This window comes from Protomyctophum bolini (assembly GCF_963924005.1).
Source record: "Protomyctophum bolini genome assembly, chromosome: 21".
NCBI classification, from domain to species: domain Eukaryota; kingdom Metazoa; phylum Chordata; class Actinopteri; order Myctophiformes; family Myctophidae; genus Protomyctophum; species Protomyctophum bolini.
In genome coordinates this window covers 10,052,121-10,070,780 of record NC_137882.1, presented here as the reverse complement: position 1 = coordinate 10,070,780, position 18,660 = coordinate 10,052,121, and the positions used below count along the sequence as shown (strand labels likewise).

General features: G+C 45.3%; 1 protein-coding gene across 1 annotated transcript in view; it reads right to left on the bottom strand.

Annotated features, from left to right (window-relative positions):
• The window catches only part of prex2 (phosphatidylinositol-3,4,5-trisphosphate-dependent Rac exchange factor 2), a 137,206-nt gene that overhangs the window by 47,496 nt on the left and 71,050 nt on the right, over positions 1-18,660 (bottom strand). The window contains exons 23-27 of the mRNA XM_080794189.1: positions 13,436-13,597; positions 10,797-11,025; positions 8,948-9,155; positions 502-681; positions 164-258 (exon numbers count right to left, since the gene is read on the bottom strand). Of these exons, the coding sequence (XP_080650315.1) occupies positions 164-258; positions 502-681; positions 8,948-9,155; positions 10,797-11,025; positions 13,436-13,597 (874 nt within the window). The remainder of the gene's footprint in view (positions 1-163; positions 259-501; positions 682-8,947; positions 9,156-10,796; positions 11,026-13,435; positions 13,598-18,660) is intronic.

Genomic DNA, 18,660 nt, shown 5'->3' with positions numbered 1-18,660 from the left:
ATTGTATAAACTTCATTGCATATGTGGGGGTGGGGAGGTAATATGCATCCGTTGCCCGCGTCACACTTGTTTTCACATCCATACTGCATTCACCCGCCCAGTGTCGGGCAGTGACCTGTTGTGTGGTCCACTTAATGTACTCTACATACTGTAGGTATTGTACCTGAGTCCATGTCATCACTGTGTACGTAGGAGCTACAGTGGCTACTGCAAATGCTGGTGAAGGAGACGATAGAGTTCCTGTTGCTGTTACAATCACTGTGGAGAAGCAGGCAGAGAAGACAGGTGTTACGCATCACCATTCATTATTTTAACCCTATACTGTACGAACATAGATAGACAAATGTAGACTTTTTCATTACTTCTTCCTTCCTATTTCTGTTATTTCTGTGATTAGTAATATTTTATCCGTTCCCCCCTAATCCCTTTCCGCTATCCGTCTCCCTGGTCTCTGAATCTCTCCATCTCTATGTTCTTTATCCACCCTTCGTGTGACGTCACCTGTAGGAGTCTCTGTTGCTGATGGTGTCATGTCCGGAGTCCTCCTGCTCATCGCCCGCTACATTGAAGCACACCTTCTTGCCGTTCCTCTCTCCCCTCTCTCCCTCGCTCTCTGCAGAGATGTAGCTCTCTGGGGTCTTTGTGTCCGACGTCGGGGGGTGAGTGATGGAGGACAGGAGGCTGACGGAGTAGCATTCACAGAAAGGAGGAGAGGAAGGGGAGACAGAAGAGGACAAAATAGAAGATAAGGGTTAATCAAAACACAGCTATACAAGTCACAAACAAAAGATGGCTTCAGGAAAGCACATAGGAAAGATGGCTTCTTTGATTGAGGTGGGGTGCGTGCGCACACACACACACACACACACACACACACACACACACACACACACACACACACACACACACACACACACACACACACACACACACACACACACACACACACACACACACACAGTGTCGGTCTGTGAACTAAATAACTCAAGAACAAATGGCCGTTTCGTGAAACCTGTCAACAATGATCAGCTGCCCCAAAGAGATACTGTAATTAACCGTTGGGTCAACTTGGTCAGGAAGATCAAAGGTCAAGATCACTACTATACTATCAAGGTCATAGTGAAAATGACACAATCAGCACATAATTTCAATATCACAATATCTCAGGAAGAGAGACGTAGAACAAAAGATGTTGCTGCCGGCAGGGTTTGTGCCCACAAGTGCGTTTTTAATTAGTTTGCGTGTGTTTATTGCTGCACTGTATCTGCGTGCGTGGCGTGCGCACGCATGTGAGCATGAGCTGAAGCAATGAGCTCTGTGAGCGAGGAGCAGCTGACGAAGCAGGCCAAATAAAACCCACAAGTGTTTGTGTTTGGCTTCCGCTGCACACAACAACTTCAGAGGGCTTTGAGGGCTCCACACATATTAATAGGTTTATACTTGTAGCAACAGTACAGCTGTGTCAACAGACGTTGCGCTGCAGAAATCTGCTCTCCGCTCACCATTACTGCCGGCCCCGCACTCCTATCAGGGGAGGTTGGGAAGCGCAGGAAGAGGCCGTCTGGGATATTTTCACAGTTGAAGCAACACATGGTGGCATTTAAAGCCATATTCCCAATAAATGCTGGGGCTCGGGCTTCGCCGAGTTCTCTCCCTCTCTCTCTCTCTCTCTCTCTCCACGCACACACTGACACGCGATGTCTGTTTGCATTTCAGCCTAATTTCATTCCGTGTCCGCTTACATTTTCCATTGTGTCATGACACACAAGAGGCCTTTTCAAAGGGGGCGGGATGCATGCAACTTGCAAGTGCGGGCTGGTGGGGGCAACTCAGACCCCACTGAGGTAAACACACTGTCACTTGCGCTTCACAAACACATCTGATGATAGAGCTTCATGCCTATTTTTCATTTCAAACGCTCACCCCACCCCACCTCCCCCCCCTCCGTCTGCCACTCTCCATTCACAGGCTGACTGGGCCAACGGACATGCCCTCATTATGGTGCAGAGTCCACCACAATGCCCCTCCAGTGCAGAGTGGCATTCCATCGCCATGGAGAATCTCTCCGGGCCCTCTCATTGGCTACCAGTTAATAAGGAAGTGTGCACAGTTTGGGGCCATTGGGGCACGGGGCATCGGATGGAGTGGGGGAGAATAACAATGACTGGATCAGAGCAGAGCAGGGATGAAGGGGAGGATGAAAGAAAGGGAGGGGGTAGGAGAGAGAGAGAGAGAGAGAGAGAGAGAGAGAGAGAGTTAACCAGTGCACTAAGCTAAGCAAATCCCCAGGTCTCAAATGTCTTGCTGCTTGATGCAGTTAATGTTATCCACTTCTATAGGCTCCCAAATTGCACATCAACACTAACAGCCTTCAATCGACAGTATAAGCAAATCTGCAATACAAGCAGCCACAAAATCCAGGTTGTTAATGGAAATTTGCAGGTTCTTTCATCTCAACTGCTGAGCTGAGAATACGTTGGGAGATGATGAGTGCAGAGCTTAAGCAGCCAGTCAGGAAATCATTCATTAGAGGCCTCATTAGAGACTAACATATACACACACACTGTACTGTACATAAATACAGACTTCACAAGTAGAGGGACGAGAGAAAATTAAATCACAGAGAGTGGGAGGACAACTAGAGTATAATGTCGTTGCTGTCCGGAAGAAACCACCTAACTCCATTTTTGCATAAATCATTGAACCAATAGAAAGTATTAAAAAGTGCTTCCGGAAAAAAACACTCAACTCCATTGGATCCTCAAACTATCTGCCAAACCAGCTAACTACCCGCCATCTCTTTTCTTTTTTTTCATAAATCAGTGCTATTGAACACCCTTTACATCTGTGTGTTGGTTAAAAAATATTGAACCATTGAAAAGTATTAAAAACCTCCTAAATCCACTTGAGCTGGATGTGTTTTTCATTTTGCTGAAAAATTAACATTTTGGAGTTAGGTAGGGTTTCTTCTAGACAGCAGAGATATATAATTTAGTTTTAGTTTTTTTGAGATACGTTTTCAACTATTGAAACTATATTGTTATCACCGTTACTTTACTGCTACCATGTCTGAGAAGCTAAACTTTTTTTTTACTATACAAAGTAAGCCTTGCCGAGCACTGAGGTTCATAGGGCAGGAGTCTATCTCCTGTGAGGCAGCTGGATGTACAAGTACACGCCCTTGGACATGACGCTAGTATGCCACAGAGACTCACCAAGATCTGACCCAAGAAGCTGAGTGCCATGCAGGTAGGCATTGGTTCCCTATTTTTAGAGTCTTTGGTATGCTGTGTGCACAAGACATAACAATTATGAGTGTGTGTGTGTGTGTGTGTGTGTGTGTGTGTGTGTGTGTGTGTGTGTGTGTGTGTGTGTGTGTGTGTGTGTGTGTGTGTGTGTGTGTGTGTGTGTGTGTGTGTGTGTGTGTGTGTGTAGGGGTTATTAACTGTTCTAAAACCGGAAGGCAGGAGATTAATGATATAAAGAAACCCCCTCCGGTTCTAAGACAGAAGTTCAAAAGCCACTGCTCACGCATAAGGCTACCTCTGAGGTCCGCCAAGAAATTACATAACGACAACCATCACTCAGTGTCCACTTGTTTTATATCCTGGATTACTCGACATGCTATTCACACACATTCCAGTGGATGTACTGTATGTACACTTCCCCACTTGACTTTGGGCTTGGGAAGTGAGGATGTGTTTGACACACAACACACAAAGATCACCTCTGAAATGTTGGCAACGTCACATGTCCCAATACATCTAACCTCGTTGCGGTTAAAAGTCAGTCACACACACACAAAGAGTGATTTAAGACCCAAAGAAAAGACACAAACACAGTGCATGTGTGCGTGTCTGGCATGGGTGGTGATGGTGGGTTATAGGAATGAATAATTCAGCAGGTTTTAGAGATAATGACACAGGCCAAGAATTAAATGACGGGAACAAACAGATAGCAAAAGCCATAGATAGACACAAACTGAGAGTCAAGGGAGGAAGGCAGTAATGTCTGGACACTGCAGGCATTTTAAAATGCTTTAGCACAGCAAACACTCAAAAGGTTAACACAGCCTATTGTGGACCTTACAAGTTCACATGACTTACTGCACCGTAACTGTTTTTTAACACATCAATCCAAGATGTGGTATTGCAGAGGGTTCTGTCAAATAATTTCTGGCAGTGACCAGTAATAAACAATTTCTGGGTAAATACATTTAATTGGTTCTCCAGACAACTGGGAAAGGATATTCAGCCAGATATTTGGTTGCTCTGATGAGACAAGGGCCCTTCCTTCCCACCAAAGACAGATCCTTAAGGCAGGTATGGTTGCTGCAAAAAAAATAGATAAACTGGAAATAAACTGGAAATCTCCAACCTCTCCATGTTTCAAGAGATGGCTCAACAAGATGCTCTTCATTGCTAAGCTGGAACAAATTCCAGAATACACAAGCTAAGTTCCAAATAATGTGGATGCCATTCCTTGCAATACTTGACAATATTTGAGTATATGTTCTGTATACTGTACTTGCCTGCTATGGTGCAACAGTGCATCTTTCACAGTTTAACTCATCATTTTCCCTGCTCTCCGGTGGTCATCAGTCCCACCCATTCGTTCCCTTGTTTTTGTTTAGTTGTTTGTGTGCGTGTATCTGTCTCTTGTATAGTATGTAGTGTACTAGTGTTAAGTTTACTTATCTGTCATTTGATGTTTTATACTGTTGTGTTGTGTCTTGTATTTGACTGCATTTGACTTTGTATTTGAAAAACAGTGGGATGAGCCATGGAAACCTGTACTCAATGGAAATGTGGATTCACTGCTTGCTCGTGGCCATGTTGGCAGGGCAGTCATGGATGGCATCATGTTGACCTATGGTTTCACCATGTTGGCAGGGCGGTCATGGATGGCATAATGTTGACCTATGGTTTCACCATGTTCTGTTGGCAGGGCGGTCATGGATGTCATCATGTTGACCTATGGTTTCACCATGTTGGCAGGGCGGTCATGGATGGCATCATGTTGACCTATGGTTTCACCATGTTGGCAGGGCGGTCATGGATGGCATAATGTTGACCTATGGTTTCACCATGTTGGCAGGGCGGTCATGGATGTCATCATGTTGACCTATGGTTTCACCATGTTGGCAGGGCGGTCATGGATGGCATCATGTTGACCTATGGTTTCACCATGTTGGCAGGGCGGTCATGGATGGCATCATGTTGACCTATGGTTTCACCATGTTGGCAGGGCGGTCATGGATGGCATAATGTTGACCTATGGTTTCACCATGTTGGCACTAGGGCGGTCATGGATGGCATAATGTTGACCTATGGTTTCACCATGTTGGCACTAGGGCGGTCATGAATGGCATCATGTTGACCTATGGTTTCACCATGTTGGCAGGGCGGTCATGGATGGCATCATGTTGACCTATGGTTTCACCATGTTGGCAGGGCGGTCATGGATGGCATCATGTTGACCTATGGTTTCACCATGTTGGCAGGGCGGTCATGGATGGCATAATGTTGACCTATGGTTTCACCATGTTGGCACTAGGGCGGTCATGGATGGCATCATGTTGACCTATGGTTTCACCATGTTGGCACTAGGGCGGTCATGGATGGCATCATGTTGACCTATGGTTTCACCATGTTGGCACTAGGGCGGTCATGGATGGCATCATGTTGACCTATGGTTTCACCATGTTGGCACTAGGGCGGTCATGGATGGCATCATGTTGACCTATGGTTTCACCAAGCCCACGATGGCCTCCAACACGTCCAGAAGTCAAACAGAATGTAGCCAGGTTGTGACTACTGTTCCATTACAGCCAAAAGGTTGTCACTGAGTGATTGGCCTCACTGCACACCCTTAATTAACAAGCTTCTGAACGTTTTAAAGTGTGCTCGAGTATGTGTATTGTGTATGCGTGTGCACGTGCACGTGGTTGGCTGCGTGAGTAGAGTGTAAAAAGTGAGAAAGGTCACTATCCAGTTACAAGCCACGTCTCGGCCCATTCGTGGAATTGCCTCTGCTAATTGGCACTGACAGGAGCATGACCAAATTTCTCCAGACGTAGTCATTATGTACCCTGCTGTTGACGCGACACATAATTGCCAAGCCTGGGTGACAGCTCCGCTCCATCTAGTCACTTCTCATGTCTTTCTGTGGAGAGTGGAGACTTCTAATAACCCAGGAGACTTCTAATAACCAATGGATTCGCAGTCACTCCCGAGACGCACAAACAACAGGTGACGTTTTGGGAGGAATTGACCAAAACATAGAACCAAATTCTCAACTCAAACGGTGCGGATTCATCTGAAGCAAACTTCGCAACGTTCAGCATGGCGACTCGCTCGTCGCATGTCGGCTTGGTACTGCATGGAGGAGGAAGCTGTTGGCAGATCTGAGGATGCGGGCGGAGGTTTGTGGAGTGAGATGTACAGGTAGGGAGGGGAATGTCCATGTACAGTATGCAGTTATTATGGGTAATTAGCAGGACCTTGTGGTTGAGCCTGGCTGAAACAGACAGGGAAGGGAGCCAGTGCAATGAGAATAGGATGGGTGTTTATGTGATCCTGTCAGCGCTGTTCTGGATGTATCGCAGCTTCTGAATACTCTTGCCAGGGATAAAGGCATAGACAAGCTTCTCTGCATCTGCCTGGGCCGTGGTTCAGCGGTCCAGGCACCGTGGCTGGTAATCCAGTCTGGCAGTGTGCCGCGGGTTCGACTCCCGATCCCCGACGGCCTTTACTGTCATCCACCCATCTCTCTCCCCATTTCCTGTCACCCTCCATAAAAAAATATAAAATAAAGGCGAAAGCCACAAAAAAAAGCTTCTCTGCAGAAGGGGCCAGAGTTTGGAGATGTTTGTGAGATGATAGAAGGCATGGTTTTGGCACAGATGCTTAAATGGTCATTGAAAGTCAGGTGAGCATTGAACCGAACACCCAAATTTGTGAGTGAGGAGGAGAAAGGGATGTTAGCGTTTAACCGAAGGAAGTTATTGCTCATCCATGCCTTTATCTCCTCAAGACAGGTGGTGAGATAATGGCTTCATTTCCCGTTCCCATACATATTTCCTCTCTCTAGGTCGTCCTCAGACGAGCCCTCCATCGTCACTTCCAGTCATCCCCGGTTCAAAGTTTTATGGAAAATATTAATCCCTGGTCCGCATCTCAAAATGTTATGACATTTATTTTTGGTTCAGAAAATGTTGACAATCAATGTGTCCATGGTTTGCAGAAACAGAACATCCTTTCAAGGTTTTTTTCTCTCGCCACCAGGCTCACATTAATCACGGCTGTGATTAATGTGATATCGTTACTCGTAAATAGATTTAATATTTGGAATCATAAATAATATAGTTTTTTGCACAGGTCCTACACGCAGAACGTGTCTGTGTTGTGTGGTCTAGATGAATGGCATTTCCAGAGGGCACCTGGCCTCCTGCCACGCCCTTCATTGAGTCTGCACTTCCTGTTTGGAGGGGGGGAGGGCAGTGTTTCCCATTTCCTGTCTGTGGCACAAAACAATGAACCCGTCAACGCAGCGCAGAACACAGACTGGCCAGCCAGGAAGCACTTTGGTCCAACACGCACGCTGCGAGCAGTAAATCCATGCCCATACACATACATCAACTGCGCACGAGCCCTCAGACACAAATTGTAGCGCACATCCTCTAAAGCAGGGGTTCTCAACCCGTGGGTCGACTCGCGACCCCTCGGGGGGGTCGCCCAATTCTTTTGGGGGGTCCCCAAATTATTTTTATTTTGCATGGCTGGAAAACGGAAATGACGAATTTACATAGTACATGCATAAACTTTCCTTAAGGATTATATCTGGTTTCAGTATTCATTTATGATATATTTTCTCTATTATTAAGGTTATTTTTGCAGTCAGTTTGTATTGGCCAAAGCATTTCCGGGGGTCCCCAGCCAAAAGAGTTGATATCCGCTGCTCTAAAGTACTCTCGTTTCCTCTTTTCTCCCCCCTCTCTGAGACAAACATGCATGTGGAATTGCACGCACGCACGCACGCACGCACGTGCTTGAGTAATGGCCACAGTGTATGCATGTTAAGTGCCAGGTGCAGCGCACTGAACAGACAGAGCGCTACAGTTACAGCTCGTTTTATGAGACTCTCGTGTTTCAAAGGACAATTCTAAAGGAATAGAATCAATGGGAGGCCATCTCCTTCCATCAGAAACAGCAGGTCTCTTTAGGTGTTTAAGGCTATATCAATTTTCCCCCACTGTTTTACCATTCATGGAGCAAACTCAAATTCGAGCATATTTTCTTAACATTATCATCGTCCCTTACCCGTTTATCATCGTCAATACCCGTTCTAATATATGAACATCAAATGTTGAACAGTGTGGGTTATGCGAATTAACATTATTTAATAAATCATATTCTTGATGTATGTATTTTGTGGTGTACTCCAGGCAGATAATAGTAGATAATAGAAATTGGCTTGGAGTATGCTTCCATCCGTCCATGATGGAGTTCTTCCGTGTCGTGTCCTGTGTCCTTGAATTGAATTGAATGAAGTTCATTGTGTCCATGATGGAGTTGTGGTCAGTCTTGAAGTTCGTCATTCTGAGGACATGAAGGTATAGCGTGGCGATGTTGCACAGACAACTGTGGCCCACTGAAATGAGTTACTGCTTCCCAGCATGCAACTGTGGTGTAACGCAACGCGCACCCGGATGTTTACCCGGATGTTCTCTACAGCAGACAAACAAACAGCGGCTCTCACATTGCTTAGCTCTCTCATAGTAAGATACGAACAGGTGCAGCACGGAGTGATGGCCATAAAAGGGACACAGGTAGACAGAAGATATCTCTATGTATGGGCACAAAAGGGACAAAAGCCCCCGACACTATGACTCAGACGTATTGGGTCGGTGTGTGCACTATAGTAGTATTCCAATCCATCTACTCACTCATGGATCTGGGCCCCGTGGGTCTCCATCTCCTTGACGACGGTGGTGAGCTTGGTGAGCAGTTTCTGATAAGCGTCCAGGGTGAGCAGGTCCTCCTCCCGCAGCAGGAAGCGAAGGCCGTGACCCTCCGTCCTGCCCAGGCTGTGGCCCGACGGGGCAGCCATACTGGTGATGGTGTGTTGGACGTGGACCATGGGGTGGAGCTTTCCTGAGAGAGTGGAGAAAACACAGTACCAAAATCATTCACCGTTGTGCAACAGTCCCGATTCAGGTCTTAAAAAACATTCTTATAAAACATTTAAGCATATGGCAAGTTATATACTTGGTGCTGAGCACTAAGCAGCTCATTTGGTTCGCAAACCAGAGGCCAGCCAGCAGTAGCAAGTTCAACAACCACCGTTCTATTCTGTCTCTTCTCTGGTGCGCTGCTGCTGATCATCGCCTCCTCCTCCACCGGTTCACTCACATAATAGTATAATAGCCTAAACTGTAAAAGTTAATCGCCAACATTCACCAGCTCAGCCCTCTTCATATTAAATAAATACATTACACAAACAGAATTGTTATTTTTGTTATAATACAATTATTTAAAAAATTATTATCATGCATTTTGGGCCCTTCCCGAAAATGTCAGGCCGGGTCGGGTTCGGGCAGAGATTGAGAACTCTAGCGCTCGCCAAATGGCACAATGCCAGCCAGGGAAGTCACATTTTGGGTATGTTGCTATGCAACACACATAAACGGGGGATTTTGGTCGCACTGGGACCCTCAAACAATGGCCGACATTATGCAGTAGGGTCTATATATATACACGTTGTTCAAGTGAAAAAAGCTGGGGTCAATAGTTAATTAGGGGATGAGGAAGAACTGGATATGATTTCTCAGTAGAGTACACAAGATAGCCATTCTAGTTGACTGGAAATGGGGAGTTATCTTGAAGAGGCTGCGGAGATCTCATTAGAATTACTGTACAGTATTGTGAGAATACAATTGCCTATTTAGCTACATCTTTAATCAAATTTAAACCAACCTGGTGTCCACTCTTCATTAATTGTGAGCTTTCTGCCTCAAAGACATACTGTACAGTATACCTTGGGAAACAAGAAACTGCCAAAATAGTTTATGCAGCATTTCCCAAACATCCCTTCTACGTGCCTTCTCGTTTCTATTGGACTACTGCATATGTTGCCATATAGTGCACCACACAAAACATCACCTGCTTTGAATTGTGGGTAAATTAACACCTTTTATTTTTCCATGTACTGTATGGAAACTGACAATATCCATGTGCTCCTAGTTTGATCTCCAAAATAAATTTTTACTGAAAAAATATTAGACATTTCAAGAGCTACATGTAAGGGAAGAGAAAGAGAGGCTGTTCCCCACCCTATCCTCACACCTGATTCATGTACAACACTGTTGCGCAAAGACCTGCCCCCGCCTGCCTCTGATAGAGCGCTGGTTGTATTGCATCTGCTCGTTTGGATCTGGATTGCGTGCTCGTTTATTATAATGTTTTATTTATTGGTGTAATAATAACCTCATACAGTATCATGGTAAGTGGCAGCAAATGACTCATAACAATTGGCACATTTAATGATGAGTTACCAAGAATGATAACTAATGGTTCAATCGTAAGCTATTTTATAAATCGCCATTGTTTTTGGTCTGCTGCCATTTACTATGATGTTTTATTTATTACCAATAAATAAAACATTATAGGCTAATAAACAAGCACACAATCCAGATCAGATGCACTACAACAGCACTCCATCAGAGGCAGGCGGGGGCGGGTCTTTGCGCAACAGTGTTGTACATTTAATTTGTATCAGGCTATATCCTCACCCACCTTGTTCCGTAACCGTACTGGTGCGCCCTCCCCTTTCCAGGGTGTTCTTCCTGTTGTCCAGCTGCACCCCGAAGGCACTGCCCAGTGAGGTGGAGGTCTTGGGATAGGACACCTCCATCACGTTGATGTGGCAGTTGGTGGGACAAAAGTCACTGCTGTGCAGTGGAGACACCTTGGTCTTGGCCTGCTTGAAGGTCGGCCATGCCCGGTTCTTCAGCACTCGAGAGAACTGGCGGGGAATGGAGGGAGACATGAGGTTGGAGTTATACCATTGTATTGTTCATTATTGCCAAATGTCGTTATTGGGCAAAGTTGCTTACAATGTGAGAAATATAGACTACATACTGTAGGGATCTTGTCAATTCTGTGAACAAACCACAACGACCAAATGACCGGAACTACTTAATATTCATTATTAAACAAAACCAGATCAGAACTCCCACCACGGGACTCAGGAAATCAAATAATACCTTTGCAACCACTATATTAATGGCAAGTATTTCCTTAAAGTCCCTTAAAGTCCAAAAATCTGAACTAACCCTTTAATCGATACACACCGGATAAATCTGCAATCCAACCCACACTCAGGAGCCTGTCATGACAGCAGCATGTCCATCTGCTCTGGCTTGTAACATATTGTGTTAGTGATGGCAACTTGCTACATGTACAGTATGTTCAATGCTCTGGTGTTACAGTTTGTGACTCAACAACCTCCAGAGAGCTTTCTATGTGTTTTGGATTTGTTGCAGAGGAACCGATGGCTTATTAGAAATATGAGCGATAATAAAATACACCTCTCACTTACATTAACCACTCTCACAGTGAAAACATCACAGTGCTTGGAGAAACAAATTCATACTCTTTAAGATAAGATTTCAGTATATGATATGATGTACGCATATTGTATATGCTGCAATAAGAAAGACAAACATCCTTTGGGGCTGGCTTATGAATGCCTGAGAACTGTGCCAAATCGGAAGAGACGCACGGAACATACCCACCCTTGCTTGAAACCAAGGGTGGTATCCCTAACATGCAACGAGATAGCATCTACATGCATACAAGTACAATAACACCAGGAGGCTGTGAGACTGCCTTAATCGAATACAGCTGATATAGAACATAACCATAACCCAACCCATACATTCTTCCTATGAACAATCCTCTGTGCACTTGCAGTGAACCCTCTGTCACAAGGCCTGCATCCCGTCAATGCCCGTCATGTGACATTATGCTATAAGCTGTCGTGATAGCTGGAATCAACATTTTGGCAACTCAGGCCGTCAGAACACGGGCCAATGTATACGTTAGCTAAGCGGCTTAAGCCAAACATTTTGACTCGGTTATCTAAGGAGGGCTGCAGCACAGAGCTGGTAGATCCAGTATGGTCCAGATGGATCACAGGGCTGAAACTCCTCTCGGGACGTTAAGAGACTTAACGCTGCTCTCTCTCTCTCTCTGGAGTTTAACCTCCCCTGCTGTGGACCAGGTTCTCTCTTTCTTCCTGTGTTTCTCTGCATTTTTCGCCCCCTCTCGTTTTCTGTCCTCCTCTCTCTGTCATTAGCTCCATCCCTCCACCCCACCCCTCGTTTTCTGTCTAGGAGTCTGAAAAGGAATGCATCCCTAGAGCAGGAGGGATCCTAACCAACACAAGTCCTCTGGCTGTGACTGTTCAGGTCTATTTATAACCCACTGGTAATTAATGCAAGGTCCACTCTCTAATGTTGAGTTAGACCCCATCTCACTCTTTCTCTCTCACACAATACATTACTGACAGAAACTTGCTTACACACACACACACACACACACACACACACCAAATGACCAAATGACATTTCCACAGCAGGTCAAAGAAGAACTGATTACATTTTTGCACGGCAGCATTCAACATTGTTGATGTTATGATTCGTCTTGTTTGTCAGTCTGATGCATTCGGACATTGTGAGTATAAATACGTATCTCTATGTCTTCTTTTTCTCATGAATCGGTCACATAGCAAGTGCCAGACAAGTTGTAAGGTTAAATGTATACAGTATGGGTGCAGCAGGAACTTTCAACAGTGTCTTGGCTCTTTTGGACCTTCGCATCTAGCATACAACATATGTTGTGAAGGTGTGAGTCAGGCCTAGGTGTGGTTCACAGCCATAGGAGACAGAGCACAACAGAATGCTCAGGCACTGAGCCCTGTAAATAAACCTGTCTCTGGTGCAGAGCTGAACCCTGGAGATCACACCACCTGAGCCTCGTGAATGGCTTCTGTGAAAATGTGTCATAAATGTTGCACTTGACAAATGTGGCTTAAAATACACTTTAATCTAAAATGACCTTACTTTTAGTGGATACACCTGCGTTTTAATCTCCGGAAGAGCACACTTGAGTATTCGAGTATTCAATTATGCTGTGTTAGTGAGTGCTGATCATTACAGCCACTTGTCCGCTGTCTAAAACCTCATTGCATTTATTAGGCCACTAATAGCTTAGAGCACAGAATGCCGCAGATGTGTAATTACAACACTTTCACACTGATTAGTGGGTTAGTTCACTGAAACCGGTGGTGGCTGGCCATCAGAAACGTATTTAGGTTTGGAGACGACAAGGTTACAGGTGGTACATTAGTACAGTATGGTCAGTGCGTTCACCTTCCTGTAGTTGGTGATACGTCGGTTGATGTGCTCCACCCTCTCGCCACACATGGCACTGAAGCGCACCTGCAGCTCCTCCGGGATCACGTCACAGCTGGAGCTCAGCCTGCCACACATCTGCACCAGCGTGTCGTCGTTACGTGCCAGCGCCTCCAGGATCTGACCGGGACAGAGAGCAAGGCAGATTCAATCTGATTAAATCTGTCAAACTAAAACTCAAATTGGGCCACTCTGGTGGTATAACAACTAATGGGATTGGAACCTATGACTGAATTACGGTAATAGTTTAATTTGCTGCTGCATTTCTTTTTTTTTTGCCTCTGCTGGAAAATGAAAGTTACCAGCATTGCTGATTTATAAAACATTCAATTAGGTAACAAAAAAGAAAAAAGTGCAACTTTCTACGGTATAGAGACTGAAATAAATAAACACAGTGTCATATTATATTGTGTAACTATTACTAATTCGTGAGGATACGTCCCAGGTTTTTTTTGATTGAAACCAGATTTGAAACCAAATTGAGACCACAGTCTCTTTTTCATTGGCGCCCTGTATACAAACAAAGAACATTTACAGCAATGATTTTACATTAATGACAAACACACGGTACAAAAATATATAATATAAAAACACACATACACCAGAAAACAGAAACAGAATCTTAAAACCACATATTACAAAAAGCAGGAGCATACGCCTTCCTCTAGTGTGAGGTCAGTTAAAATTATTTTAAAAATAGCATATGAATGGCCCATTGGCCCGGACGGTTAGCTCAACCGTCTGGGCACCTAGGCTGCTGAGCCAGCCTGACGGCGTGCCACGGGTTCGACTCCCGATCCAGACGGCCTTTGCCGCGTGTCTTCCCCTCCATCTCTCTCCCCATTTCCCCATTGTCAGACTACTTTCATCCTATCAATAAAGGCAGAAAAAGCCAAAAATTTGCATATGAAACAAGGATATCCAGCTTCAACTTGTCTTGAAAGATATTCCATAGATGTGGAGCATGCACCCTGAAGGCAGTATCTCCCAGTTTAGAAGAAGTTTTTGGTACCTTCAACAAAAGCCTATCTTGAGCAGCTTTGTCAAATACAGGGGTAGTTTGCCAAGTAGTGCTTTGTAAGTGAACAGGGTAGCATGTTGTTTCCTTCTAAGTGCCAGTGAAGACCACAGGTGCAGACGGGTGACAGCCGGAATGTCGAGCCCCACCCTGTGTCTTCCGTGAGGAGGAAGCCCAACAAACCCACGGTGAGGCCTTTAGGAGGGCCATTCAAGCCGCAAGCGGAGCCTTCACCACCGTTGCCCAGGCAGAGCCTGCAGAACCATTGCGGCTCAAGAATCCACCACTCCTGAATGAAGTGTCTGGTGCTGGGAGTCTGGTGCAACGCACAGGTCCTGGACCTGGTGAGAGCAGGAGTGGACCTGGTGAGACGTAGGAGGGGCCCGGACAGGAGTCAGCCCACAGAGCCTGGTTCTTCCATGCGCCAGAAACAGATTTCCCTATTGATTGAGGGACTGATTGAGGGTAGCTACTGGGACGTAATGTATGCAACTTCTCGTATGAAGCTGCGATACCCGAAACCCTGATGACCTTGGCATACATCACCGAGTGAGGATACGTCCCGGGTGCATCCATGCGATGTTCTTTCGTTTTAATTATGTAACCAAACCTGGTTTTCCCATGTGGCAAACGTACTGCACATTCAAAGGGAATCCTTTAAAGGCCCACAGACCAAGTTACCGTGTCCTAATTAACTGCAACTAGGTCAAGAATATATCTTGGGTGACGTTGGGTCATGTTTAAAGTTGCTCAAACAGCAAAGACAATAATTTCACAATTAGCTGATGGCACTGTTCTGTGCCTGCCTTGGAAGATATAAATCTTAATCTAACATACTGGGTGACATGAATGAATAATGTTATATGTATATACCCCTCTCAACAATAATGATTCTGTAATGAATGAAGTGAGTTGTAATGAGTTGTTGAGTTTCCTTCCATAACACAATTAAACTGCAAAGCAAAGGCTTAACACGATGATCAGTGAGCTTTTTAACTCGCTACAGGAGTTACACCCTTGCAAATAAAAGGATGTCTGTCAAATCTCTCCCATCCCAACGCATGCCGGCGCAACATACAGTACTTAATCAGGTGATTGGCCCCCATTAATGCCTGGCGGCCTACCACTGATGACACAATACACGCTGCACATTATGCGACCAATTTTCAGGCACAGATGCTAATCAACAGCCAAATTGACAGCAGCTTGGTGTGTACCCGCTTTTAGGCTATTGTACAGAATGTACACCCCCAGTGTCCCCACTACCACCAGAAAAGCCTTATCCCGGTCTAGCTCCCAATGTAACCCCCCCCCCCCCCCCCCCCCCCACACACACACACACACACACACACACACACACACACACACACTGGACAAGAGAAACAAAAAGAAAAGATCACAAAGAGTTCTAATGAGATGCCCGCCAGAGCAGAGTGAAAGACAGGGGAGGAAATTTAACAGCAGGAAGAGACTGAGGCACAAAAAAAATAATGCACCCAACTGTGTTGGCGATATTAAAATTCAACATCACACAGCTCTCAAAGGACAATGTGGGCTTCTGGGGCAGATGTTTGTCTAATACAATACAAAAAATTACTTTGTACTTTAGGGCAAGGATTAGGGAAGATAATCTTTCGTTGGAGGGGATGTCAAGAAAATGACTGAATTGTGTACTCCCACGTGTGACTGCTTGGCATTTCATCTGTGCTTTTAAAGATAACACAAGGGTCACCAATCGTGATTTTGCGACATGAGCAAATCTTGTAAGTCTGTTAATCCATCATGATGGATGCTCCGTGGCATGATTCACAATTCAAGAGATGCTGTTTATCAAGCTATTTGGCATATGCAGGATAATGTGTTTGTGAGTGTGGGTGTTTTCAAGCATAATGCGTGTGTTTGAACATGTAGACTCTATAGAATGAGGGGATATTAAATCACCTGGAAAAGTGGCTATGGACGTTTTTAGCCCAAGGAGTGTTTTTCATGCAAAACAAATGCTTGCAATAGATTCAGAATCATGAAAGAATAAACTTGTTTAACCCCTGCACATTTCAGCAGCTGTCACAGATTCCCCTAGACAGGGAAATTGAATTCTTCAACCAGTCTTTGTGAGATGTGTTACTAGACACCTTTACAAACACATTGGTGAAGACATTTCTTGGTAAAGGCATTTATTCACAGATTGGACATTGTTTTCTGATAATTATTCCATGACTAAGACTACATGTCTACGTGTGCGTGTGTAATATGTTCACTCAAACGTGCGTGAATGCATGCGCAAGGTGTGTCTGCTACTTCGGTCTGTTTGAATAAACATCCACCAATCACAGAACACCACTGTTGGGACGAGTTCAGCTCAGTATTTGTGCGCGCGCACGCACGCACGCACGCACGCACGCACGCACGCACGCACACACACACACACACACACACACACACACACACACACACACACACACACACACACACACACACACACACACACACACACACACACACACACACACACACACACACACACACACACACACACACACACACACACACACACACACACACACGCACACGCACACGCACACGCACACACACGCACACGCACACGCACACGCCCACCCCACGCCCTTTTAAAACTGCTGCTGTAAACCTGTCAGCTGATATCAAGCCCCTCAATCATCACAGGGGAGAGAAGCTAGGTTCGCTACAGCACAGTCTGCACCGGAGAAAATCCACCAATCAATGTCAGATGACACTGGGGAAATGCAGGCGTCATAGGAGCCACAGCAATGAGAATGCAACACAGGAAAGGTTCACATGACGTCCATACATTACGAGAGTCATGGTTAGCATGACTCATGATTATGACAGTCATGTTTCAGGGCTAAGAAAGAGTAGGAGTCAATAAACCAGAGTATATGAATGAACGTATGCATCTATCAACACTGAATATAATGAATGAATAATGTGTTGTGAGTCGTTGTGTGTATGTGTGATCTGGGTAGCTGTAGCTTCATGTTGTCCATGCACAACATGAAAGAATACGGAAGAAGAGACAAAACCACACTCTTGAGAATTGTCAGTCACTGGACAGTGACTGAAAAGCTGCTGCACTCAAAAGTGTCGATGCATCCAACTTCAACCGCTTATCCGTAGTCGGGTCGCGGGGGCAACAGCTCTACCAGAGTGCTCCAGACTTCCCTCTCCAGAGCAACATTAGTGACTTCCTCCTGGGGGATTCCGAGACGTTCCAAGGCCAGTGAGTCGATGTATTTCCTCCAACTGCGCCTTGGTCTGCCACGGGGTCTCCTCCCAGTGGGATGTGCGTCGAGGACCTCCCTAGGGAGGCGCCCGAGAGGCATCCTAACCAGATGCCCGAACCACCTCAGCTGACTCCTTTCCAGGCGAAGGAGCAGCGGTTCTACTCCGAGTCTCTCTCGTGTGACTGAACTTCCCACCCTATCTCTAAGGGAGATGCCAGCCACCCGTCAAATAAGAAAACTCATTTCGGCCGCTTGTATTCGCGTCAGCTCAGTGGAATTCGCCGCCCACAAAAGAGGGGGGAAAAAAGATTTAGTAAAAATAAGAAAGGCCAAAAATGATTCGGTTTCACAAACTGTTATGATTCCGTTCTCCTGCTCCCCTGTAGCCTGCAGGAAGGGGAAGAGGCAGGGGGTGTTGTTTATGTCTTCATTATACTATCCCTCATAAAGCCAGCCCCAGCTCTAAGGTGCTAAAAACCCAACACCACTATTCATCACCTAAGAGGTAATCGAATTGTCAAACCCCTCCACCGCATCTTTCCCTACACAGCAAGCAAACAGATAGGAAACAGGGATATTTTCAGAATGTCATAGCACAAAGCGATGGCTCTGGCATCAGCAATACTCCAGTCCAGATGAATAACATTTATTGCGGACAGACGGACAGTGTGCAGCATATGGAGAAGAAAGTGTATTCTCTCATGCATTTTATTTTTTAATTATGTCTTTTAGTATTTCTATTCGTTATTTCCCTATATATACCATTTTATGCCTTAAACACAGCATGTTGAATTGCCTCTGTGAATGAAATGTGCTATACACAGACTTGCCTTGCCCTTGATGCATAACGATCAGTATCAAGGACTGTCAAACACTATGTGATAGTAGACGAGAGGGAGAGTTAC